The sequence below is a fragment of the Rhinopithecus bieti genome, unplaced genomic scaffold (assembly GCF_001698545.2).
Source record: "Rhinopithecus bieti isolate Rb0 unplaced genomic scaffold, ASM169854v2 scaffold_7673, whole genome shotgun sequence".
Taxonomy (NCBI): domain Eukaryota; kingdom Metazoa; phylum Chordata; class Mammalia; order Primates; family Cercopithecidae; genus Rhinopithecus; species Rhinopithecus bieti.
In genome coordinates, this window is record NW_016806375.1 from 4,270,441 (window position 1) to 4,296,251 (window position 25,811).

The following is a 25,811-nucleotide window of genomic DNA, read 5'->3' on the forward strand; positions in this document are numbered from 1 at the left end:
AGGAGCCCCGGAACAGATGAGGCAGGCAGGGTTGGGGCGTTTGGTCAGGACAGCCCACCGCAAAAAGAGGAGGAAAGAAATGAAAGACAGAGACAGCTTTGGCTGTGGGAGAAGGAGGAGGTCGGGGGAAGGAGGAGACAGGAGGAGGAGGGACCGCGGGGTGGAGGGGAGATAGACCCAGCCCAGAGCTCTGAGTGGTTTCCTGTTGCCTGTCTCTAAACCCCTCCACATTCCTGCAGACCTTCAGACTGCCCAGAGAGTGCGCTCTGCCTGCCGCCTGCCTGCCTGCCACTGAGGTATGTGTGACCCCCGCCCAGCCTTTCCCTTCTATAGTTGCACCAACCCCGACACCCTAGTTCACGCCGTCAGCTCGTGTGCAAGGGAGGGAAGCTCTGCTGAGGATGCACCTCTCCTCCCGGCTCCATCACGGCTCCCCTTAAGAGCATGGTCCTCGGTCCTGTCTGCCCGTTGCTTTTCAGGAGGTAGACTCACTGTGTAACTTTGTCTTCCCTTATAGGTTTACAGAAAATAATCTCACTATGTCTTCGGGGGAGTATTTCTCACTCTCTGTTTCTCCCTGTGTCTGCCTCTCTGGTTTCGGAGGCTGCCTGCCTGTCCTCTTTGCTCCCTTTGCAAATGTGGCAGCTTCCTCCTTTCCTGGGAATCTGATCCCATCGCAGCTGCCACAGGGACCTGGCCAGCAACCAGCGTCTGTCCTCCTGTTCCTTATTCCAGGAGAAGAAACCTCCTAGACTTGGATGTTGGTCAGGGGCTCTGTTTTCCAAAAGGGACTTTGCACGAACAATCATTTGATCTCCGAAAGGCAAAGGGGGAGGCTTCACTATTAATCCCCACCTCTGGGAAGCCTTCTGTTTTCCTCTGATTCTCCTCACTCCCAAACACCACCTTCCGACCCCCCACATACACAAACTCCAGTGCCATTCTGCCAATTCTGCTAGGTGTTGCCCCTGTCCTGAGTTCCCTGGGATGGTAAACACAGGCAGTAGCCCTTAGTTTATCTAGATCTGAAGAACCCAGACATCAGATATCCTCAAGCAAGACGTGGGTGTAATGGGAGGTGGAGTGTGCTGGGGGAGATGTTCTCAGAAGGGGAAAGGGGGAAGGGAAGAGGGAGAGATTTCCAGGGTCCCCTTCCGTACTCCACCCAAGACTGGTGTCCAGCCTGTCAGGGTGTCAGGGCTTCGTCAGACAAACCCACTACCTTTCTTCACTGCCACTGGCTCCACGAACTGGCTGTCATGTGGACTTCCTTAGGGAAAGGGACTCCAAGGACTCCAAGGGCAAGGGGGCACTGGGTTGAGTTATGTGTTCCAGGAATCCCAGTCTGCCCAAAAGGGAACAGAGAGGCATGCATTTTCCTCAGGAAAGGACAGCATTTTTTTCATTAGAGAAAATGTTTTCGCTAATAATGCTTTAGAGTTAAATTTCTGTATGCCCCACGTGCTGGTGGTTTAGTGAGAAGCAAAGCAGAAGTAGGACACAAGCTTCAGGCATGCATTTTATGTGTGACCTTAGGTAAGTGTGTCCCCTGGATTTAGCTTCCCCATCTGTAAAGAAAGAAGGCTGAAACTGAAGGCTCTTTGAGGTGCTTTGTGTCCTCTAAAATATTCAAAGGAAGATTTCTTAACCAGGGTCTATGGAGTGGTCTTTGAATGGGCCTCAAGCCATCTGTAAGCCCCTAAAAATTGTATGCACTGTGTGTGTGTGTGTGTGTGTGTGTGTGTGTGTGTGTGTGTGTGTGTGTGAAAGAGAGAGAGAGGAGAGAGAGAGAGAGAATGAATATGGGTGCTCACAACTTTCAGCTTTAAGATATTCTCAAATGGATTAGAGGGCATGACATGGGGATGGAGTGAGGACTGGTAACAAACGTGTGTATTTGCTGGAGGGTGAAGCCTTTTGAAAAGGGAGTGGTTGAGGAAAGAGAGAGTTAACTCGCAGCTATCAGCTGCCACATCGACAAAGCCTAGAGCAAAGAGGGGGAGGGAGGGGAAGAAGGGGGTTGCCTGGAGAAGAAATCAACTTTTGAAACTTTCTCCAAGTCCCACCCACCAGAAGGCTCTTCTCGCCTGACTCACTCTCCGAGGAATGCGAGTTGCCACGGTAACCTTTTTTTCAGGGTCTCTGCCTGCTGGCTGGGAGGGGACACTCAGAACATCAGTCTGAACGTACCCCACCCCCAAATTCAAGGACTGCAGCAAATTTTAGGCCCTGCCCTTGTGATCTCTCAGGATTCCGGGGAAGCCTTGGGCCGTGATAATCTCCTTGCAAGGGTGTTTGAAGACTTGGGTTTTAGCTCTGGCTGTGCCCTGAAGGTACCATTTGGCCTTGAACTAATACTTCTTTCTGGGCCCCATTCCCTCTACAGTTAAAGAACAGTAACAGCAGCCACCTCTAGAGGGTAGATAGTGTGTGGAAGAAATGGGATAATGCTCAGGGAAGCACAAATTGTGGCGTTCCCTCATAATGCAAAGGGTTTCAGAACTGATGGATTAATGGCATCCAAAGACCTGGTGAAATCATTCTCAGCTTTTTTTTTTTCTTTTTTTTTCCTGGCAGCTCCATTATCTTGGGATTCATGTAGAACTTCCCTTTACTAGAAGTGCTGACAGGAAAAAGTTTAAAATCATAATATTGTTTACCTTCATTTTGATTTGGGGACCTTCTTGTGTATTTCCCAAGACTGTTGTGCCCTCTATGTAGGAAAAGCACTGGCCAAGGGTGCAAAAAAAAAGAAAAAAAAAGAAGTGTGTTCTGACTCACAGTGCCTGACATCGGGAAAGACACTTCCTCTCTTGAGGCTGCAGTGTCCCAATCTGTTAAATAGAGGTTCTAAGCTAGATGATCTTCCAGGCACCCTTCTAACTCTGAAGTCCTGTAAACCTAAATCCCAGATACAGCATTTACTTGAAGGAATAGTTGGCCTACATTTCTAACACCCCCTTACTGCACCCCTAGTTGAAAAGAAAACAAGAAAGGATGGGCTAGGGGATCTTGGGTTACATAACCATCATGCTGTATTCCTTATCCATCTGTAGAGATTTGTCAACCAATAGTGTGACTGGGGTTTGCTATTCATGAGAACAGCTTTCCTTGCTGAAAACAAGCTATAAATAAGAAAGAATGGTGAAGGAAAGGAAAGGGCTGAGGATGTGAGGTAAACAGTAGAATATTTGGCTTTCAAAGTCATTTAGGTAGGTAGATAAATATGCAGAGATAAACAGGGACAGGTACAAACCCATAGGGCTGAAGAGCATAAACATTGATTTCATCAACAGGCACCCACTGGCTCAGCTAAAAATAAGTGCCTCATTACAGGAGCAGACACAGAAAGTCATTCACTCACACACTTCTTCCTGGATGACTGACTTATAAACAAGTTCCTATCTTGAATACCTTAACGAATGTGAAAATTCTGATCCTCGCCTATTACAGGCTGAAACACACAGATGCTCAGTCAGGCTCTATGTAACTTACACAGACATGCCATCAGGTGTACAAACACACACCGCAACTTGTAGTCACACATGGATGGATGGATGTGCACAGTCAAACATAATATGGATCATGACAATGAGACAGAAGTGTAACCTACATGCATCACCTACATATATCACTGTGTCTCAGAGAGAGAAAAACTGAGGCCCAGGAAGAGAAAATAATTCACTGGAGATCACATAGCAAGCTGGAGTCTGAGCCAGACTTCCAGGTGTTTGGACCATTTAGATGTTCACCTTGCCTTCCCCCAATCCCCATTTGTTCAGTTTGGAAACATAGTCATGCACACAAGTCCCATAGATACTAAGTGGTGAGCAGTACTTTGTCTCTCCCCTTGGCTGGCCTGCAGTGCCTATTCCAGCCCACATGGCTTTGTCATTAGGCCCAAAGGCCCTGTGCGATGTGCCTGTAGGCGGCTGACCCCTTGCTTCTAGCTGGCTCCCTCCCAAACGTCAGTCTCAAAGGAAAGAAGAGAAAACCGGCCTTGAGCTTTCAGCAACCCTGAGGACCTTGTTTCTACAGCACAGAACCTGATGCTTCCCTCTCTCCTTCCCTCCCTCCCTCCCAACCCCAATCCTGAACCCAGGGACAGCTGGACTCTGCAAGGCCAGGGCCAGCAAGTAGTGACTTGACAGAATTATTTAGAAAAACAGCCTCTCCTCAGCTGGCAGCTTAGACAGGAAATCATCTCTGCTCTCACCCATCAAGCTAAGAGGTTGTTGTCTGCAAGGAAAACATGAACATAGACAACAATTGTTTTCAGAGCTGGTTTCTTTCAGAAACTTGGTATTAACTTCTCTCATTTGGGGATCCCCCTGGGTCATCTTGTGTTAGTCATGGCATTAGGATTTCAGACCTATCAGATTAAAAAAGCAAAGCAAAGTAAACATCTGGATGTTTTTGACAATCTGGAAGTTTGGCTCAGACACCAGCTTGCCATGTGACCTCCAGTGAGGTATTTTCCTTCTCTAAGCCTCAATTTCTCTATCTCTACAATAAGGGACATCACATAGAGGTTTCATGTGGCCTGACAACATCACTAATCCATCGGTAGTGGCTGTCAGAAGAACTGTGTTCAGGATTCTGATGCCTCTCTAGGCTTTAGGGGAAGAGGTCAGGCGATTGATTAGTAATGTCTGCCACATGTGCAGGAGAGGTAGGTGGAGGCCACGTGTTTGCCACATGTGCCACATATTTGCTATCTTTGGGATCTCAGAGGCCTTTCCAGATGCAACAGCCTGGACACTTTGACGTTATTTCTCCCCCTTTCATTTGTGGTCACCATGATGCAACAGCGGTCCCCTAGAGGGAGCCAAGGAGGAAGCCCGAAGATCCACCCCAGCCTCTGCTAGCCACAGTGAAACGTGGCATCTCAGATGTCTTTATGGAATCTCAGGCTGATTCTGGCCCCAAACTCTGGAGCATCTCTGAGCTGCCCCAGAAGCTCTCCAGTCCTAAATTTTAGCTACCACACGTTAAAAGTTTCCTTTAGCTTCTTCTCTTCCAACAGGAAATAGAAGTGGAAGCAGGGAGTCAAGGGGCAAGTGGAGAGAGGTAATGCTCTAAAAAGCTTTTGCCTAAATTGTTCCAGAAAATCAGAGCTGAAAAGAACCTAAGGGACCACCTTGCCCAAGGGTTCCACACTGTGTTCCTAGGAGAAACTACAGATGTTCCAAGGTATCTTAGGGAATGTCCCTGTATGTAGGACTCCTAGTCCTCAGTTCCACTCCATTTTTAGCTGCTTTTCTTTTTTGTAGATTTTTTTGAGAGGGAGTTTCACTCTTGTTGCCGAGGCCGGAGTACAGTGGCCAATGGCGCAATCTTGGCTCACTGGAACTTCCGCCTCCCGGGTTCAAGTGATTCTCCTGCTTCAGCCTCCCAAATAGCTGGGATTACAGGTGCCCGCCACCACGCCCAGCTAAGTTTTTTGTATTTTTAGTAGAGATGGGGTTTCATCATGTTGGCCAGGCTAGTCTCGAACTCCTGACCTCAGGTGATCCACCCGCCTCGGCCTCCCAAAGTGCTGGGATTACAGGCGTGAGCCACCGCACCCAGCCTGCTCTTGTTTTTTAATTTCACACTTATTGATTAAATAGATAATAGTCATTCATATGTTTCAACACATGCTAAAAGATTTCAGCTGTTTGAAATATCGGACTCTGAAGAAGATTTCATTGAAATAAAGGATTTTCTGGCTTACATAATTTTGAGCACTGACCTTAAACAGACAAACTGGGAGTGTTAGTTCTGGAGGGTAGAGGAGACTCCCCTAAGTTCGCACAGTGAGCTGGGAGACATGCTGACTTGCTCTCAGCTCTCCTGACTTCCACGTCATGAGGCCACCTCTGAGCTGCTATGTCTGTTCCCGGGGGTATGAGCTGGAGCGCCATTGTAGCTGCATGTGGCCACCTCTCTGGCCTGCCTGGCTCGGTCCCCACGTCAGCAGAGCCCAAGCTCCTTCTGAGTCCCAACTCCCTGGAGGGCCTGGCTCCTGGCTTCCTTTATTATCCTCTAGACTTGTTTTCCTCACTTTGGGCTTGTTTACCAGCAACATGTGTTTTTGAAGCCCTTGTTTCCAAGCCAAATAGTGAGAGTGAGATGCTTGGCTGGTATCAGCTGCCCGAGTAAGAGGCCAGCCCTGGGCCTGGTCTTCGTCACTGTATCCTCTGGAGGCTGGACTTACGTAGACCAACAGGGGCAATATGTCCTTTGTTCCACCCAAACACCCCTTTCTCCCTGGGCTTATAAAGCACTGGAATTTTGCAGTGAATTCTTTCGGGGGATGGAGATTCTGGGATCCTCGGACTTTAAGATGTTCTTCCCAACGACTACATTGCTTACCTCTTTATTTGGATTCTCTTGTGCAAATCACCCATGAGCCTTTCAAGACTGGTATGTTGTTGTTTCCATTTTACACATTGGGGAACAAATTGAGGCCCCAAGAGGTAGAGTTGATTTCTAAAGGTCATACAATTGCTAAGTAGCAGAGCCAGGATTTGAACCTATATATTCTGACTCTAGAGCCCATGAGCTTACCTTTATGCTGTACTGCCTCATAGTTTATTACCACTCTGTCTACCATGGTAGCCACTAGCCACTTTATATTTAAGTTGATTAAAATAGATGGGCATGGTGGCTCATGCCTGTAATCCCACCTCTTTGGGAGGCTGAGGCGGGCAGATCGCTTGAGGTCAGGAGTTTGAGATCAGCCTGGGCAACATAGTGAAACCCCATCTCTATCAAAAAAATAGAAAAATTAGCTGGGTATAGTCACATGTGCCTCTGGTCTCAGCTACTCGGGAGGTTGAAGTGGGAGAATCGCTTGAGCCTGGGAGGCAGAGCTTGCAATGAGCTGAAACTGCACCAACTGCACTCCAGTCTGGGTGACAGAGGGACACCCTGTCTCAAAAAAACACAAAAAACAAAAAAGATGTTTTCCACTATTCTCTATTGCAGTATTTCAACAAGGTCTGGGTTAAGTAAGATTTTTAGGACTGGCCTCAGTCCTTTTGTATAAAATTTTAAAATAAAAAAATTGGTTAAAATGAAATACAATTTAAAACTCAGTTCTTCATTTGCACTGGCAACATTTCAAGCATTCAATAACCACTTGTAACCAGTAGCTATCATAGTGGACCATGTAGATATAGAATGTGTTCATCATCTTGGGAAGTCCTGTTGGGTTGCATTACTCCATAAGTTCTTTCCACTGAAATAAGATTTAAAGATGGCAACTCAGTTTCTTTGCTTCACATTCTAAGAGTATCATTCTGAGACCCACAGTGCATGATTCTATGATTCTGAGGTATCCCCCCTATTCTAACGTTCGGTGGCTTTTTAGCATCCAAGGAGGCCCTTTATGTTTTGAGGGACAAACCTGGGGGCTGGCTGTACTTTTCCATCCTCAGAGTCTTTCCAGAGAGAGAAGTGACCTCAGCTTCAGGTCCTGCTGGCAGCCAAGGATGGATTTTCAGCAGTCTCCAGAGCAAATAAAGGCAAAAGGAAGGGACTCAATGTACGGAACAGGAGGCAGTGAGTGGCGGCTGGGAGGGGGCTAAGACTGTCTGCATTTGATGGCCACCAAGCCAAGGGAAATATGCCTCCTCTTCCTCCCCTGGCCCTGGGCATTTTCCTTCCCAGGAACTCAGGCCAGTTCAAGACCCAACTGAGCCCCATTCAGGTGACCACCTGGGAGTGAGTAACTGCCAAGGGAAATAGTGTGCAGAGGTAGAGACATGCCAGCGGTGGGGTAGGGTTGTATGGGTCCTCATCCTAGTCCTGCCACTCACTCACTGCTACCGGCTGTTGGCAGGTTTCTCCTTTCCTCTAGGCCTTGGTCTTCTCATCTGTACTGTTGGGCAGAAAGATGTAGCTTGAGTCCCTAGTCGGATGCTGGATTATGAAAACACCCTGAAAATGATAAACGTATGCATCATCACAGACTAAAGAAATACAAAGGAGGGTGTTTTCATTTAATATTGGTCATTTATATGAAGGAAATTTAAATTTTCACCAGGCACACTACACCTAGGTTTGATTGGCAAAGGATCACAGCTGGTAAGTTCTGAATACTGGGGTTTGACACTGTGTTCTGACCTTGCTGGGGTGACTGTTATACTCCATTAGCTTTGCAGGATGGACGCAGGCCTCTTTGGTCAGTGGTGGTTTAGAGAGCCTCAGAGAGGTATCCCGTGGGAAGCAGGGAGTATGGCTGTGCATCTGGAATAGTTCAGCCACTTCCCTTCCCTCCCATCTCATCATCTGGGGGAAAAGCGCTCTGGGACTGGTGGTGTAGCACTGCGTACTGGGCAGGACCCAAATTTTGTGTTTGTTTTTACAGTTTTCTTCCAAAACTTTGAGGGAGTATTCCAAGATTTTGCATTCTGTTCTTAACAGTCTCTCTGTATTGCTCCCCCACTCCCACTTGTCTGAGCATAATTCCTGTTAGGCTCACCCCAACTCCATGAGTGAGAACGCTTGCCTATTTGGAGAGGGCCTGAATGTTGCATGACTTTGGACAAGTGCTTCCTCCCTCTCAACCTCAGACTCCCCATTAGGACAGTGGGACTAAGAACCCTTCCATGACTGACTGCCTCCTTCCCAGCATTGTCAGAAGGCTCTAGGAGATAGTGTTACGTGACAGTGCTTTAGAAACTATGAAGCAGCACTGTAAGACTTAGAGTTATTTTTCTTTTCTGGCTGCAACAGCAGGGATGAGGGTGGCAAGGGAGGGTGAGTGTGCAGCTGGAAAAGGAATTCAGGAAGATGGGGAGGCAGGATAGATGGAAGAACTGCCCAGTGAAACCTTCCCCAGGTCACAGGGAAGCATGGTTACACTGCTCATATGCAGGACACAGACTCAGGGAAAGGTCTGTCTTCCTGTCTTTCTAATCTGAAGCTTACTACATTTCCAGTCCTAGCTGGGCTATTTCTTCAATAACATGACTTCCCTGTCATTGTAGCTCAGACAGGGTGCCTTTTTTTTGTTTTGTTTTAGCTGCCATTTCACTTTGATCCTTTGACTTCAAACTATCTCAGAAAGTCCTTCCTTGATGTTTTCTTTTCTGTTCCATTTGTCCCAAGCCACATGCAGGAGTTATTTATCTTGTGTCTTCCAAAAGGGGAAGCAAGAAGGGAGATTTTTCCACTTAAGCCTGGGGAACAAGTGAACAACTGTGTGAGGGGAGGAACATTCCACAAACTGCCTCCAAAGGGAAGACTAGACTCCTCTGAAAGTTGGGGTCATTGTGAAGCAATACCAAACCCCCAGATCCTTTAAATTTCTGTTAGTTTTATTTCATTCACTCCATGCAATAGGGGGTGAGGTTTTGTGTCTCTTTAAGTCCAAGAAAGGACCATTATGAAGTCGGCTCTTCCTCTGCCTGTTTCTGCTTCCCAAATGCTATAGTACAAGTGAAGCCAAATGATCCCAGAGGAGATGATATGTGTCAAGATCAGAATGTTCTTGGGGTGTTTTAAGAGCCTTTTAAGGACCGAGGCTGCCACTTCAAAGTTCACGTATTTTACCCCTTTCAGTTGATAGATGGGGGAACCAAGGTCTAGAGAGACCAAAAGACTTAACCAGTACATCAAGATACTATTGTGGTAGAACAAGAACCCCTGGCATTTAATTTCAAGCTCAGTGTTCTTCTCCACGATGCCAGGTTACCTCCCACCACCATTTGGTCAGTTGAAAAGTCTTGGAAGAATTAAGGGATGATGAGCCTGACAGGGAGGTTTTGGGAGAAAAAAGAGGGATGACATGGCCATTGCTGCTCCTGACTGGAAGACTATTTGTGGGTAGAGAGAGCAGGTTTGTTCTTTGTGGCTGCAGGGGAGGCAGGGTAGACAGATCAGAAGGTTTGAGGGAGGCAGATTTAGATCAGTAAAAGAAAGAACTTTCTAAAGTCACTTGAGAATGAAAAGCCATTTAGTTAGCTCAAGAAATGAAGTGTCTCCACCACAGAGCCTCTGTTAGGAATGGCATTTTGGTTTTGAATCCTCAGAGGAGATGCTGCTCCAACATCTCTTATAGCCATGAGAGTATTAGAGTCTAGAGCTTGCCATTTAGAGAATGAGGCCTTAACAGTTACCAGAACGGGGGTATTTTCAAGATCTGAACACATCCCCTCTGCAACACATGGAAGCATCTGGATGGTTTCCTTACAGGACTAAAGAACTGCTGTCCCTTCTGGGTAGAATGGAGAAAAATGTGGCCACCCTCAAGTTTCCATGGGTTACATTCCAAGGCTATTGTTCTTTGTTTTAGAATGTGGATCTCATTATCTCAAACTGGCAAGAACTTGCTGCCTATTAACTTCTCCCATTGCAGAGGGAGTAGGAAGGAGGGGGAGGAGGCGACAGAGGAGGAGGAGGAGAGATTGGGTTTAGGGAAAAAAATAATTTTAGAATATCAGGGATTGAAGGGACCTTGAAGATGGTCTGGTTTGGCATTGCCCAAACTTAGCTAATTAGCCCATCACCTTAGTTGAATCACTTTTTAAAAACTTTAATAAATGTATTATGAAAGCAGATTTTATATCATTACCATAAATGGAAAACTCTGTGTACCTTTGTCATAAATAGAAGGAAACTGTAAAAACAAACACATTAAAAAAAACAAAAACAACAACTTTATTCAGTTCCAGCTGGATATAATTTCCTGTGGAAGCTCTGAGCTGGAGGCCTGTTCTCTCTGTTAAAAAAGGAGATAGATGAATATAAAGGAGGTGTTCAAGATATCTTAGCACCAAACTGAGAGTTTCTTCTCATATAAGCAGAATTGAAAGAATATTAAATGGAACCAACTTCCTCTCATGTTTTTCACTATCATTTAACTTGTACCATCTAACATTATCTTGCACATATCAGGAATTCAGAAATCTCCATAAGGAAGTCTCACCCTCACTGAACTCTCAATCTCTCCTCCCCACAGGGTTCCCGGCACCATGAGGGCCTGGATCTTCTTTCTCCTTTGCCTGGCTGGGAGGGCCTTGGCAGCCCCTGTAAGTACCTAAATATCATATCTCCTTATTTTCATTCCTACCACTAGCTCCAGGGGTTCTGAGCCTGCCAGCCCTGGATGCTGAAAGGGAACAGGGACTTCCCCATTTCAAGTTAGTTGTCTTTTTTTTTTTAAGATTTGTTTTTCTTAAGTTAGTAAGTTCAGGAGAAAAACTGGGATGGGTGATGTTTCAGAGAAGAGAGAGTTCCATGTAATGTTAGATAAACTTCTTAGTAGTCAGAGCCTCCCAGCAATGAACTAGGATTGCTTTAGAAGGAAATGACCTCTTTGTCATATGAGGAATTCAAGCAGGCAGGAGACGGGATGTGGGGGATTGCTGGTAGGGGTGGTGTTAGAAGAGATTCAAGCTATAGAGAGAGGAACGTGTTGGCTTCTGAAACAGTGAGGGTTGTTTGATTGTAAGCAACAGTTCAATCTAACTAAATTGGTGGAGGAGGGGAAGATACAGAGGTAGATTATAATATTAAAGGCCTTGGGGAGGACTGGAAAAGGGCAAATCTAGGCTTTGGGAGTTAAGAACTAATGGACAGTCTCTGAGATGTTGCTATCTGAATGAATCAACTCCAGCAATTTTCACATCTTGAGAGAATGTGCCAAGAAGATTTTTAAAAATTCAAAAAATGAGAGCCAATCTGGCTGAGCTTGGGTCCTGAGGCAACTTCTTGGCCAGGGGAGGGTGGGGCCCCTTGATTGACTGACAACTTCTCCAAGTATTGCATGCAAAGGACAGGAGTAGTTATCCACAGCCCATCTGGAAGCCTTCACCAGGAGAGGAGGAAGAAACAGGACAGGCAAAAAGTGCAATTTCTTTCAACCTGTGATCCCCTCATCCTCTCTTCACTAAGAAGTGGTAGTGATGGCAGACCCTGGCAATCTTGATCAGGCTGGTAGATGGAGGCAAAAGTTTCTCAAAGTTGGCTTTAAGTTTTGAAGCAGCCCCAGCCACCTAGGGGCCTCAAAGTTGTGTGTTTTCTTGCTTTCTCCTACTCCAAGTTGAAATGGCAAGAAACATTGCCTAATAATAATAATAATAATAATAATAATAATAATAATATCAGACTGTGAGGAAGATGATGACATCTGTTAAAATTCACAGTGTCATCCCCTCTGGATGTCAATTTTCCTATCTGTAAAGTGAGGGAATTGGTCTGAATCAGTGATTTTCAGACTTTATAAGAATCAAAGCAGCAGAAATACTTTTCCAAGCTAAATCTTAGGTAGACACCTTGGATGTAAAATACATAAAATGAGAGCTGCTTGAGTGTTCCACGGTGCTAACATGACTGGCTCCTTCTTTGTCCTGTCCCTCACCCATGGCAGTCTGTGAGACACAACTTTGGGGATCTCCAGTGAGCTGCTCTCCAAGCTCCCCTAGCCTGTATCTCAGGCCACAGGCACTTTGGAGGTGCAGCTGGCCTTATTCCTGACCCCTCTGAACCCTACTTTCTCTTTCCAACAGCAGCAAGAAGCCCTGCCTGATGAGACAGAGGTGGTGGAAGAAACTGTGGCAGAGGTGACCGAGGTATGTGGGCAGTGACTACAGCCCCTTAGCCCCTCTCTACCTGTATCTGTGCCCTGAGAAATTAGGGCAGGTGCTGTGGGTCTCAATGCTAGAGTGGGGCATTCATCTCCGTGTACACACATAGCATAGATGCAAACCCTAAGTATCCTCCACATCCTGAAACACTCCTGAATGCTTCCCAAACCTTCAACGGAACCCTACGTTTGGGGGCCAGGACCTTAAACTTTTTGTTTTTTAAGCTGTAGAACAACTGTTCTTCCATGTTTACCCACAGTTTCCCCAAACATAAAACAGGAGGCCGGGTGCGGTGGCTCACACCTATAATCTCAGCACTTTGGGAGGCTGAGGCAGGCGAATCACAAGGTCAAGAGTTCGAGACCAGCCTGGCAAACATGGTGAAACCCCATCTCTACTAAAAATACAAAAAAGTAGCTGGGCGTGGTGGCGGGCGCCTGTAATCCCAGCTACTCAGGAGGCTGAGGTAGGAGAATCGCTTGAACCCGCGAGGCGGAGGTTGCAGTAAGCCAAGATCTCGCCACTGTACTGTAGCCTGGGCGACAGCGCAAGACTCAGTCTCAAAAAATATATAAAAAAAATAAAAACCACACATACACACACACACAGAGTAAAGGGGAGATGCTTGGGTGTGACTGGCAGGGGTGGAGGCTTGACACCCTCTTGTGAACATAAGTCTCAGTCAATTTAGAAAGTTTATTTTGCCAAGGTTAAGGATGAGCCCATGACACAGCCCCAGGAAGTTCTGAGACATGTGCCCAAGGTGGTCGGGAGTACGGTTTGCTTCTATACATTTTAGGGAGACATGAGACATCAATCAATATGTCTAAGTTGTACATTGGTTCAGTTCGCTAAGGCAAGACAACTTGAGAAGTAAGGGCTTCCAGGTTAGAAGAAGAAAAGAGACAAATGGTTGCATTCTTTTGAGTCTTTGATCAGCCTTCCCCTGAATACACAATTTAATCTGGCTCAGTGAATTTGCATTTTTACATAAACAATAGGGGAGAGGAAGCAATCAGATAAGCATTTGTCTCAGGTGAGCCTCAGAGGGATGACTGCATAGAATAGGAGGCGGGTTTGTCCTATGCAGTTCCCAACTTGACTTTTCCCCTTAGCTTAGTGATTTTGGGGTCCAAGATATATTTTCCTTTCACGCTTTCTTTCCCTAACACCCCTGGTGGCCTCTAAGGCAGCTCAACAGAATCCCAGGCATACTGCAAAACACAACAGGCCTATAGATTAAATCTGGATTCCCAACCCTGCATTTGTGCTTTCTGTGACCTGGAACCCTTCAGCTACCCTTATGCGTCTGGGATGGGAGTGGGGACCATTTTACCCATTCTTCTCTCTCAATTCCAGGTATCTGTGGGAGCTAATCCTGTCCAGGTGGAAGTAGGAGAATTTGATGACGGTGCAGAGGAAACTGAAGAGGAGGTGGTGGCTGAAAGTACGTCCCTTCCCTGTGACTTGGCACATCCAAGCTGCCCTTGGCTGCCTGGGTCTGGGGCATGAGGACAGCCTACATGAGGCTCCTTCCAGCAAAAATGCAGGGTGGGGTCCTCAGTGGGCTATGGAGGAAACACGGCTTTGACTTAATGACTGGGAAACTGTGACACTCAGTCCCCTGGGATCCCGTTAAGATCGGTTTCCAGGCCATGCATGTGTGTGGTAGGAAGGAGAGTTCTCCAGCTGAAAATGGCCTTCTCCCCTCATAGCTCTTTGCCCTGAGTCCAAAGCTGAGTTTCCCAGTCCCACGGAGGTTGCTGATCACATCTGGTTGCCAAAATCCCCCATTGCTTCTGTCTCAGCCCGTGCCCCACAGAGGAATAGATCTGAGAGAAGAGATCAGGAACTTGCACACTCATAAGCTCATTCTATTTCACACAACCCAAGGAAATGAGGTCCTGAGGAAATGCAACCTGACATAAACCATACCATGCTATCCATGTGTTAGTGCCCTGGGAGAGAAATGACCTAGGGGCTCTGGCTGCAGCCCTAGGTGCAAGGCATTTGTACCCAAGGGGTTAAGAGCATGGACTTTGGAAGCAGTCCAACCAAGCTTTGAACCTAGGTTTCTCCACAGCAGCTTGCTTAGCATCTCGGAGCCTCATAAACATATAGGGCTGATGAAGACATCTCATATAGGGCTGATGAAGACAGCAGAACCTCCTCCCAGGGCTGTCAGAAGGTTTACAGACAAGCTGAGTAGGCATCCACTAAAGGATTATTAAAACACCCAAAATAAAGCATCGCTAGGTAAAGGCCACATTATTAAGCTCTCATCCTGAGGGGATAGTTAATGATATTCGATCTAGCTGGGCACACGGTTTCTGTTGGAACAGAGGGAAGTCTACTGAGTCATGTTCCTTCCCGCCTCCACGCCCACCTCATCCGGTGTTTACCAGGCTCTATTGTCTAGCATGGACCTTGGGGCTTTTCTCCCTTTTCGTTTATAGCTGCTTAAGTCTGTTTTGTTGGGCCTCACCGCTCCCTGGCTCAGTGTCAACAGCTGACTTTCTAAGCCATTCTAGAAAGCCTATTCTGGAATCCAGAAATGCCTCACTGCGATTGTTCAGTGGAGACCCAGGAACACAATGGTTGCTTCAATCTTCAGGAAGGCCATATGGCATCTAGTGTTTTTGGGTCCCAGACTGAGCCTCCAGCCGCTCAAAAGTGCCTGACCTCTATCTCGAGCTAAACCTCTAATCCCCAGCTGAACCAACTGCTCCCCTAAATGCTGACTGCAAGGCTCAGTGTAAGAGCAGGCAGGACTCAGGGCTGCCCAAAGTCCAGAGTGGGGGCCACTGCCAAGGACTGTCAGCCCTGAGATCTGTCCAGGTAGGATGGGGGTAGATGTGCTAGTCCAGGTGATGCTGATTCCCTTGTTTTTCTGCCCTACAGACCCCTGCCAGAACCACCACTGCAAACACGGCAAGGTGTGCGAGCTGGATGAGAACAATACCCCCATGTGTGTGTGCCAGGACCCCACCAGCTGCCCGGCCCCCATTGGCGAGTTTGAGAAGGTGAGGGCTGAGAGACAGGGGCGGGGGTAGGGATTGGGCACTTCGGAATACAGGATGTCTGCTCAGGAAACTGTTGGCTTGGTGGTTCTATGGGGGCAGCGCCAGTCTCAGAAGTCCCCTTACTAGACCTAGTCCCAGCAGGAAAGAGGGGATGAGTCAGAGTGCTCTGCCTGGCACTGGATCTTTCCAGCAACCAGCAAGACTTTAATAGCACCAACAGATTCCAAGTCCTATGCCAGACTCTTAGAGCTAAGAGTATAAGAGCATCAGCAAAGAATCAGGTCCAAATATATGGGTTCTGGGGCCAAACCGAAGGTTGACTTCAAACCTCATCTCCATCACTTGTTAGCTGTGAGATTTCAGCTAAGTTGCCGGACCTTTTCAGGTCTCAGTTTTCTCACGTCCAAAGAGAGGATAAAAATAGTCCTTAATTCATAGAACTGTTGTGGAGATGTGTCAGAAAATGCTTGGTACATAACGAGTATCCAATAAATGCTACTTATTTTTAAATTATTTCTCAAATATGTCCCTTCTCTCCAGTAGGACCCATCCCTCCATCCATCCATCCATCCATCCATCCATCCATCCATCCATCCCTCCGTCCAAGTAAATATTTTTTGAGTGCCTACTCCTGCCCACCATCATGCTGGTGGCAGTCTATCTCATGGCAGCAAATCTGGGGCCAGCATTGTTCCTACAGCCTCCATCTGGCTTCTCCATCTTCAGTTTCTCCAGGGACTACATAGCCTCTGGGTTCCACATTTTAATATCATTGTTAACATTTTCCTCCTCACCCTCCCCACTCCCAATGCCCAGTCACCAGTGCCCATCAGTTCTCCCTCTGCAGTGAAATATAAGCTATACTGAGTAAGTACAGTCAGGATGTTCAACACAGGCTCCCCTCCTCCTAACACAGCTACTTACGGCCACTGCCCTCGTCCAGCCCTCAACATCTCTGCTTGGCCACTCCTATGTTCAAAGATTGACTAGGACTCCAATGGCTCAGCATACAGTTGTACTCACAGCTAAGGTTTAGTACAACAACATATTCAGGATATACAGCTGGGTCATAAGGGAAAAAGACACAGGCAGAGTCAGGAGGAATCTGAGTGAAGACTGACTTACTCCCATGAGGGGTCATCAGAGTGCATTCTTACCCCAGCTACAAAGATGCAGCCACATGTGAGTGATGTTTCTGTCCAGGGAAGCTCATTAGAGAGCACCCAAAGTTTTAATTGGAGGCTGGTCACATAGGTACCCTTTGCCTAGCATGCACCAGAATTTCACTCTTCCAGAAGGAAAGCAGATGTTCAGCATGAATCAGATTGTTTGTACAAACAGTCCAGGCATAGTGAGCCACTCTTATCAGTTAGGGAAATATTTACAGCAGTGCAGGGAACTGTTTCCCAGCTAAGTTCCCAGACACCAGCCACAGGCTGACCTTACAAGCAGGCCTTTCTAAGGATAACAGTTCCAGGCCTGCTATGTTAACTCTTCTTTGAACACTCTTGTTTCTCTCCCATTCCCGTCTTTAACTTTCTTCAAATATCTTCCAGGATTTTTTTTCTCCTGTGTCTTAGACCTGACTCAGTCATGCCTCTGCTCAAAGACCATCGATGGCTCTCAGCCTGGGCTGAACATTGACCTGGGAACCCAAAGAGTGGATTTGTGTCCCAGCCCTACCACAACTCACTGTATGACCTCGGGCTAATGACATTCCTTACTTAACCCTCGCTGTCCCCATCTCTGAAATGGGCAAGGATAGTGGTATCAGCTAAGGGCTTTGGGAATGAAGGAGGGGGTGCTCTGTGCTTTGCCAACAGGTGTGCAGCAATGACAACAAGACCTTCGACTCTTCCTGCCACTTCTTTGCCACAAAGTGCACCCTGGAGGGCACCAAGAAAGGCCACAAGCTCCACCTGGACTACATCGGGCCTTGCAAATGTGAGTGTCCTTGGGCCATTCCAGACTCCCGTCTTGGGGAGAGAGCTCTGAGCTGGCACTGATGCTGGCTCTGCCACCCCCATGCTCGGCGATCTTGGGCAAATCTCTTTCCCTTTCTGAGTCTCAGCATCCCCATTTATAAAATGAGGTAATCATCTATGAGTCGGCTCCTCCCAACTCTGAGGTCAGGGTACTTTCTGGGGAAGGACTGAGCGACTATGGAAGGTCAGCATCAGGGAGGGTTTCTGGAGTCTCTCACTAGCATCTGAGACAACCACATTTCATTTCTCTAACGAGGAAGAAGTTCTTCTCTAAGACTAACTTGCATCTTGCTTCAACACTGTAAAGCAAAAATGATGTTTGACCTGGGCCTACAAAATATTTTGAAAATATCTAAATTTGAATGCTTTAAAATAAGGGTTATGCCTGTCAGTTTGCTTTGGGCTCTGTTACTCGGTACTGTCATATCATCACCTTTTACTCCATTACATTCCTATCTGCCCTCTGAAGAGAGAGGATAAGCACCCTCTTCCAGAAACCTGGGAGCCCATTGTCTGGGGAAGGATGCCAGGGTACGGTCTGATCTTTGGTTAGTGACCCCAGCTACAGACTCAGTGGGGCCAAGTCCCTTGTTCAGCATCCTCCCTGTCTTGGGAGACCTCCAAGACCACACCTGCTCCCACTCCAAGGCAACATCCACACTGTGGGTCTTGTATATTCTGGCCCAATGGCAATGAGGACAGCCACTCACCTCCCTCAGGTGCACAGGGTGCAGAAAAGTATGTAGGGGAAACAAAGTTCTCCTCGTGGGGCCCCGGCTATGAAATTGAGAAGGTACAGAGTAGAGAAGCAGGGTTGGGGAAGAAGCGTGGGTAGGAAGTCCCTGGGCAGTGAGACTAGAGTGCCTGTCTTAAGGAGCCTTTACAAAGTGACTTTGCTTTCCCTGAGGCATGTTGCCCACTCACTCCGACTCCTAAGGTTTTTATCACCAGATGTTCTCTCCCAGCCCCCAGCTAATAATGAAGGTGGCCTTACAGAGGGGACTTTCCATGGTCCAGTGATGAGGGAAGAGCAGACACTAAGCCCCCAGGCGACCACACTGCCCTGGCTGCTGGATGGGGCTCTGACAATGTGGCCTTGAGCAAGTCCCTTCTCTCCATGCTGACCTCTAACAAGTCCAGTACAAAGTGTGAACTTGGGTCAGGCGCAGTGGCTCATGCCTGTAATCCCAGCACTTTGGGAGGCCGAGGCGGGCAGATCACGAGGTCAGGAGATCGAGACCATCCTGGCTAACATGGTGAAACCCTGTCTCTACTAAAAATACAAAAAAATTAGCTGGGCATGATGGCGGACACCTGTAGTCCCAGCTACTCGGGAGGCTGAGACAGGAGAATGGCGTGAACCCGGGAGGCGGAGCTTACAGTGAGCTGAGATCACGCCGCTGCATTCTAACCTGGGCAACAGAGTCAGACTCCGTCTCAAAAAAAAAAAATTAGCTGAGTATGGTGGCACATGCGTGTAGTCCCAGCTACTCAGGAGACTGAGGAGGGAGGATTGGTGGAGCCCAGGAGGCCGAGGCTGCAGTGAGCTGTGATTGTGCCACTGCACTCCAGCCTGGGCAACAGAGTGAGACGCTGTCTCAAAAAAAAAGAAAAGAAAAGAAAAATAAAAGTGTGGACTTGGATGAAATCTTCGGGTCTGCATTTGTGATTCTAAGTTCCAAAGACCAGGTTGGAATCATTTCTAAGAAGATTCTGGTGGTTACACATTCCTGATTCCTCTACTCCCTACTCCCTGCCAAGCTGGGCCTGTGGATATGTGATCCCTCAGCCTCCCAGCTTCAAACACCTGCCAATGGTTGACATGAACAACATAAGCTGTCTCAGCTAGAATCACACCCAAAGCCCAGCACCCAGTAAGGTGCAGGAGCCATCAGGAGCCATCCGTTTCCCTGATCTGAGGAGATCAGGCTGAGAAAGCAGCAGCCAGGCCTTTGCACAATGCATTTTTAGAGCATTCTTCCCATACATAATCTCCTCTGCTCTTTGTCCTGTGAAGAAACTGTGGCCCAGAAAGGTTGAGCCACGGTGCCAAGGCCACCAATGCAGGTGGTGTGTGTGGGGGCCCTGGGGTGGGGAGCAGGCCCAGGCAGCTGGTTGGCTCTTGGCAGGGAGAATCAGGGTCTGCACTGACCACCCCTATGTTTGGAACCTAGACATCCCCCCTTGCCTGGACTCTGAGCTGACCGAATTCCCCCTGCGCATGCGGGACTGGCTCAAGAACGTCCTGGTCACCCTGTATGAGAGGGATGAAGACAACAACCTTCTGACTGAGAAGCAGAAGCTGCGGGTAAGTGGTCTCTCTGGCCCTGCTGGCCCTGTGCTGGCGAAGATCCAGTCCCATTCCTAGAACTGGGCCCCCAACTGCAGGGTGGCATCCTGCTCTGAAGCGTGCATTCACCCCTGAACACCAGGACACATACTTCTCCTCCCAGAGACCTGCTCCCTTTGCTTAACTTAGCATTAAACAAAAGAGACACAAACAGCCCTGTTCCTTTTTCCTTTGGAGGCTGTGGATCTTAAACTTTAAAGAGCATATTACGTACCGCAGGATGCTGATAAAATGCAGATTCCTTGGTCCCACCTCAGGCCACTGAAACAGTGTCTCTAAAAAGCAAGGCCTAAGAAGCTGCATTCTAAGTACTCCCTAGGTGATTTATGTTTATTTTATTTTTTTGAGGCGAAGTCTCACTCTGTTGCGAGGCTGGAGTGCAGTGGTGCGATCTCGGCTCACTGTAACCTCCACCTCCCGGGTTCAAGCGATTCTCCTGCCTCAGCCTCTCAAGTAGCTGGGACTACAGGCATGCCACCACGCCCGGCTAATTTTTGTATTTTTAGTAGAGACAGAGTTTCACTATGTTGGCCAGGCTGGTCTCAAAACTCCTGACCTCAGGTGATCTGCCTGCCTCAGCCTCCCAAAGTGCTGGGATTACAGGCGTGAGCCAGTGTGCCCGGACTTCTCCAGGTGATTTTGATGTGGGTAGCTATACAGCGAATTCTTTGAGATCATCCCAGGCTTCTGGTTTTGTGAATGAGATGCTGGTACCCATCTATGATACCTCCTTCCCCTCATTGTGAGCTTTGGTCTAGCTAGTCTCTGCCTGCTCTGGCCTTCTGGCAGGGGTGGGAGGGCCCGACTGGTCCAGACAATCTCCGTGGACCTCTTGTCACACACGGTCTCTACTCCCTCAGGTGAAGAAGATCCATGAGAATGAGAAGCGCCTGGAGGCAGGAGACCATCCCGTGGAGCTGCTGGCCCGGGACTTTGAGAAGAACTACAACATGTACATCTTTCCTGTGCACTGGCAGTTCGGCCAGCTGGACCAGCACCCCATTGATGGGTAAGACCCCAGACCCTAGAGTGGACAGAGCCATGGCTGAAGGCTGGCAGGTGCACTAGCTAGGGCCAGAAAGCCTCTCAGCAGCCTATGCTGCTCCCAGCCCCGGCATCCACAGTTTGCCTGGGGATTGGAGCAGAAGGATGAGGCGTCTGGAGAAAAGATGGGGACTTGGGAGAAAGAAGCCAATAAGACACTCTCATGCCGAGGTGCAAGTCAGTAGGAGCTTAAAATAGCTCCATAATCCTGCAAGTACTAGGCGTGGATATCTGGATGATGAAGGAGTGTGAGTTAGGAAGGAGTACCAGGCTCCAAGGGGTGGCAGGGGACAAGGTGGGGTCAGCCATATACTCCCTGTCCTTCAGCAGAACATCCAGGGGCAGTGCAGCCACCTGGTACTGTCTAAGCCCTGTCCTAAGGCCCAGCCCCAACAGGGCGCAACTGACCCTGGAAGTTATCCAAAAAATTCCTTCTATTTTGCAAGCCCCCAGTTTGAGGACTCTTGTGCCTTGTCCAAATGAGTTATGAGGCACTGTGCAACTGCACTGCAGAAAAAGCAGGCAGCTGGTCAGTTAGCAAATGCTTACTGAGTGTGCATTTTGTGCCCTGCACTATTCTAGGCAGGGGACTGAACAGCAATCAGAGCTGGCATGGTCCTTTCCCTTATGGACTCATACTCTGTTCATAACCCTGTCACTACCTTCTGAACTTTTCTTGTGGTGATGAAGTGAGAGCCCCTGCTCAGCCTCAGATAGAGCAAGCCACACCTGCACCTTCCCAGAGTTGTTTTCACTTTGTCCTTGGGTTGTGGAAGCAGAGCATCACACACAGGAGAAAGGAAGGGTGCCCTACTCACATACCCAGGAACCTCCTCTCTAGGATTTTCACCCCTTGCTCTTTATCCAGCCCGTGTGCCTGAAGTCCGCCAACCCTGCCAGTGATCCCGAGGGCTGGGGTCTCCTGAGCTCTGGGAATCTCCCGGCCACTTCTCTCCCAGGCTCTTGCCATGGCTGGGATCCAACTGAGTCACTCACTATGGCAGGGAGGGGAAAAGTCAAGGGGGAACATCTGGAGCTCAGGCAAAGCAACTGGATCCCACTGCAACAGAGGGCCTGGAGGGAGGCTTCCAGATGGGGTGCAAGGACTGCACATCTGGGAAACGGCTCCAGCCTGGGCAAGGGGACCCACTTCTTCCTCCTCCCATCCCAGGGCTGTAGGTGACCTTGCCTGCATCCCTGCCCCTCCCTGGGCCTCGGTTTTCCACCAGTACAATGAAGGGGAGGAGAAGGTTCCTATCAGTTCAAACATTGTGTGATTTCTTTGGTGAGCTGGGTGGGGCTGGGAGGTCTAGAGGTTAAGAAGACAACTAGAGTCACGTTGTTCCCTGGAGATCCTTGGCAGGGAGAGTGTTTTAGGGAGAAGTAGTTGGGAGCTCTGGGGAACAAAGAAAAAAATTATAAACATGCTCTGGAGCCTAAGGCCAGCAGGGAGAATAGGGAGGGAGGACAGTGGGAGAGACATCCAAAGGACCTCCCTCTCAGACATTACGGGATACACAAGTAAAGCTCTATGAACATGGTTAGAGCTCCCATTAACCCTCACTGCCAATCCCAGTCCCTTTCCACATTCCTTCCCAGATGGCAGCACTGTCACCAGATCGGTGTGTCTTTTTAGACCCTTTACTAGGCATTTATAGTTACATAAATGTGTGTCCATAGACAATATACAGGGTTGTGTCATGCCAGATTTTGATCTACCCATAGCAGAAGTGCTGAATTTTGATTTTAAGTTTCTGTGCCCCCAGTTCTCAGCCAATTGGGAAACAATCAAACACACCAAAAAGACCTTGTTTTTGAGCCCATGAAACCGTAGTGCTGGAAGGGCTGTTAGTAATTACGGCTAACTCCTCCTCTTTGCTGGAAGGAGAAACTGAGGTTCCGAATGGGGCACTGCTGTTCTCTGAGTCTCAGAGCAGTCAGTGGCAGAGCTAAGGGTACACCTGGGATTCTGGCTTTTTGTCCTGCTTTAAATATCCTTTCCTCCACGCTCTGGGGCAGGCTAACTCCCCGGTTGCCTCCCTAGGCTGGGTGTGGAGCTTTTCCATGCCTCAGGCCCTCTCCTGCCTTCTTCCCTGCAGGTACCTCTCCCACACTGAGCTGGCCCCACTGCGCGCTCCCCTCATCCCCATGGAGCACTGCACCACCCGCTTTTTCGAGACCTGTGACCTGGACAATGACAAGTATATCGCCCTGGATGAGTGGGCCGGCTGCTTCGGCATCAAGCAGAGTGAGTGTCTGAACAAAGGAGCAAGGGGCATGGGCAGAAGCACTGCTCCCAGGGTTCTGGGTTGTCATCCTCACACTCTCTGCTCTCTTGGTCTGTCTGTTGTCTGTCCTCTCTGCCTGTCTCTGCTCTGTCTGCCTATTTGACTCCGGTTTGTTGGGCATCTTCCTGATCCTTCTCTGTCCATCCGACTGTCTCTCTCTCTTTTCCTTCCTCCAGCGTTAGCACTCACCCTGTGCTAAACACTATTTTGGGAACTGGCAGGCACACAGAGAGGAAACAGGAAGTGTAACTTGGCAGCGTGTGTAAGAGACAGGGAAAGGCCAGAGACAGGGAGAGCAATGTTCCTCCATCACTGACTTCCTGGGTGACCTTGGACGGCCACCTAGACCCCTGTCCCTGGGGATGGGTGGGAGTCCACCAACTCCTTGGGAAGTGCGTCATCATCGACACAGCCTTATTTTTAACCCTGCTCTTTTCTTGCTTTGCAGAGGATATCGACAAGGATCTTGTGATCTAAATCCACTGCTTCCGCAGTACCGGATTCTCTCTCTGTAACCCTCCCCTTCCTGTTTCCCCCAATGTTTAAAATGTTTGGATGGTTTGTTGTTCTGCCTGGGGACAAGGTGCTAACATAGATTTAAGTGAATACTTTAACGGTGCTAAAAATGAAAATTCTAACCCAAGACATGACATTCTTAGCTGTAACTTAACTATTAAGGCCTTTTCCACACTCATTAATAGTCCCATTTTTCTCTTGCCATTTGTAGCTTTGCCCATTGTCTTATTGGCATGTGGGTGGACATGGATCTGCTGGGCTCTGCCTTAAACACACATTGCAGCTTCAACTTTTCTCTCTAGTATTGTGTTTGAAACTAATACTCACCGAGTCAGACTTTGTGTTCATTTCATTTCAGGGTACTGGCTGCCTGTGGGCTTCCCCAGGTGGCCTGGAGGTGGGCAAAGGGAAGTAACAGACACACGATGTTGTCAAGGATGGTTTTGGGACTAGAGGCTCAGTGGTGGGAGAGGTCCCTGCAGAACCCACCAACCAGAACGTGGTTTGCCTGAGGCTGTCACTGAGAGAAAGATTCTGGGGCTGTGTTATGAAAATACAGACATTCTCACATAAGCCCAGTTCATCACCATTTCCTCCTTTACCTTTCAGTGCAGTTTCTTTTCACACTAGGCTTTGGTTCAAACTTTTGGGAGCATGGACTGTCAGTTCTCTGGGAAGTGGTCAGCGCATCCTGCAGGGCTTATCCTCCTCTGTCTTTTGGAGAATCAGGGCTCTTCTCAGGGGCTCCGGGGACTGCCAGGCTGTTTCAGCCAGGAAGGCCAAAATCAAGAGTGAGATGTAGAAAGCTGTAAAATAGAAAAAGTGGAGTTGGTGAATTGGTTGTTCTTTTCCCGCATTTGGATGACTGTCATAAGGTTTTTAGCATGTTCCTCCTTTTCTTCATTCTCCCTTTTTTTCTTCTATTAATCAAGAGAAACTTCAAAGTTAATGGGATGGTCGGATCTCACAGGCTGAGAACTCGTTCACCTCCAAGCATTTCATGAAAAAGCTGCTTCTTATTAATCATACAAACTCTCACCATGGTGTGAAGAGTTTCACGAATCTTTCAAAATAAAAAGTAATGACTTAGAAACTGCCTTCCTGGGTGATTTGCATGTGTCTTAGTCTTAGTCACCTTATTATCCTGACACACAAACACATGAGCATACATGTCTACACACGACTACAAAAATACAAATCTTTGCAAACACATTATTATGCTTTTGCACACACACACCTGTACACACACACCGGCATGTTTACACACAGGGAGTGTATGGTTCCTGTAAGCACTAACTTAGCTGTTTTCATTTAATGACCTGTGGTTTAACCCTTTTTATCACTACCACCATTATCAGCACCATACTGAGCAGCTATGTCCTTTTATTAATCATGGTCGTTCATTCATTCATTCATTCATTCGCAAAATATTTATGATGTACCTACGGTGTACCAGGTCCCATGCCAAGCACTGGAGACACAGTTATGGCAAAGTAGACAAAACATTTGTTCTTTTGGAGCTTAGAGTCCAGAGGAATACATTAAATAATGACACAACCAAATATAAATTGCAAGATGTCACAGGTGCAATAAAGGGAGAGTAGGAGAGACCATGAGTGTGTGTAACAGGAGGACACAGCATTATTCTAGTGCTGTACTATTCCGTACGGCAGCCACTACCCACGTATAACTTTTTAAGATTTAAATTTAAATTAATTAACATTCAAAATGCAGCTCCCCAATCACACCAGCAACATTTCAAGTGCTTGAGAGCCGTGCATGATCAGTGGTTACCCAATTGAGCAGGTCAGATGTAGAATATTTTCATCATCACAGAAAGTTCTATTGGACAGTGCTCTTCTAGATCATCATTAAGACTACAGAGCACTTTTCAAAGCTCATGCATGTTCATATTTTGTGTCATGTGTCATATTTTGAGCTGGTGTTTTGAGACTCCCCTTAGAGAAACAGACCCAAAAAATGTTCTCAATTGCAATGGGCCACATACCTAGATCTCCAGATGTCAT

The 25,811-nt window shown here is 47.8% G+C and overlaps 1 protein-coding gene across 1 annotated transcript; it reads left to right on the forward strand.

Moving 5' to 3' along the window:
* Positions 1 to 24,893, forward strand: SPARC (secreted protein acidic and cysteine rich). The gene is made up of 10 exons (XM_017875730.1): positions 1 to 296; positions 10,952 to 11,021; positions 12,501 to 12,563; positions 13,938 to 14,025; positions 15,480 to 15,601; positions 17,425 to 17,545; positions 19,761 to 19,894; positions 20,797 to 20,945; positions 23,080 to 23,228; positions 23,717 to 24,893. Exons 2-10 carry the CDS (start codon positions 10,965 to 10,967, stop codon positions 23,743 to 23,745), a joined length of 912 nt encoding a protein of 303 aa, XP_017731219.1. The 5' UTR covers positions 1 to 296; positions 10,952 to 10,964; the 3' UTR covers positions 23,746 to 24,893.
* Positions 24,894 to 25,811: the final 918 nt, after the last annotated feature.

Excerpts from the sequence above, each read along its gene's own strand:
- SPARC (XM_017875730.1), top strand. The coding sequence starts at position 10,965 with ATGAGGGCCTGGATCTTCTTTCTCCTTTGCCTGGCTGGGAGGGCCTTG. Across the intron at positions 14,026-15,479 it reads AGAGGAGGTGGTGGCTGAAA|ACCCCTGCCAGAACCACCAC; the intron begins GTACGTCCCTTC and ends TCTGCCCTACAG. Across the intron at positions 19,895-20,796 it reads CTGAGAAGCAGAAGCTGCGG|GTGAAGAAGATCCATGAGAA; the intron begins GTAAGTGGTCTC and ends CTACTCCCTCAG.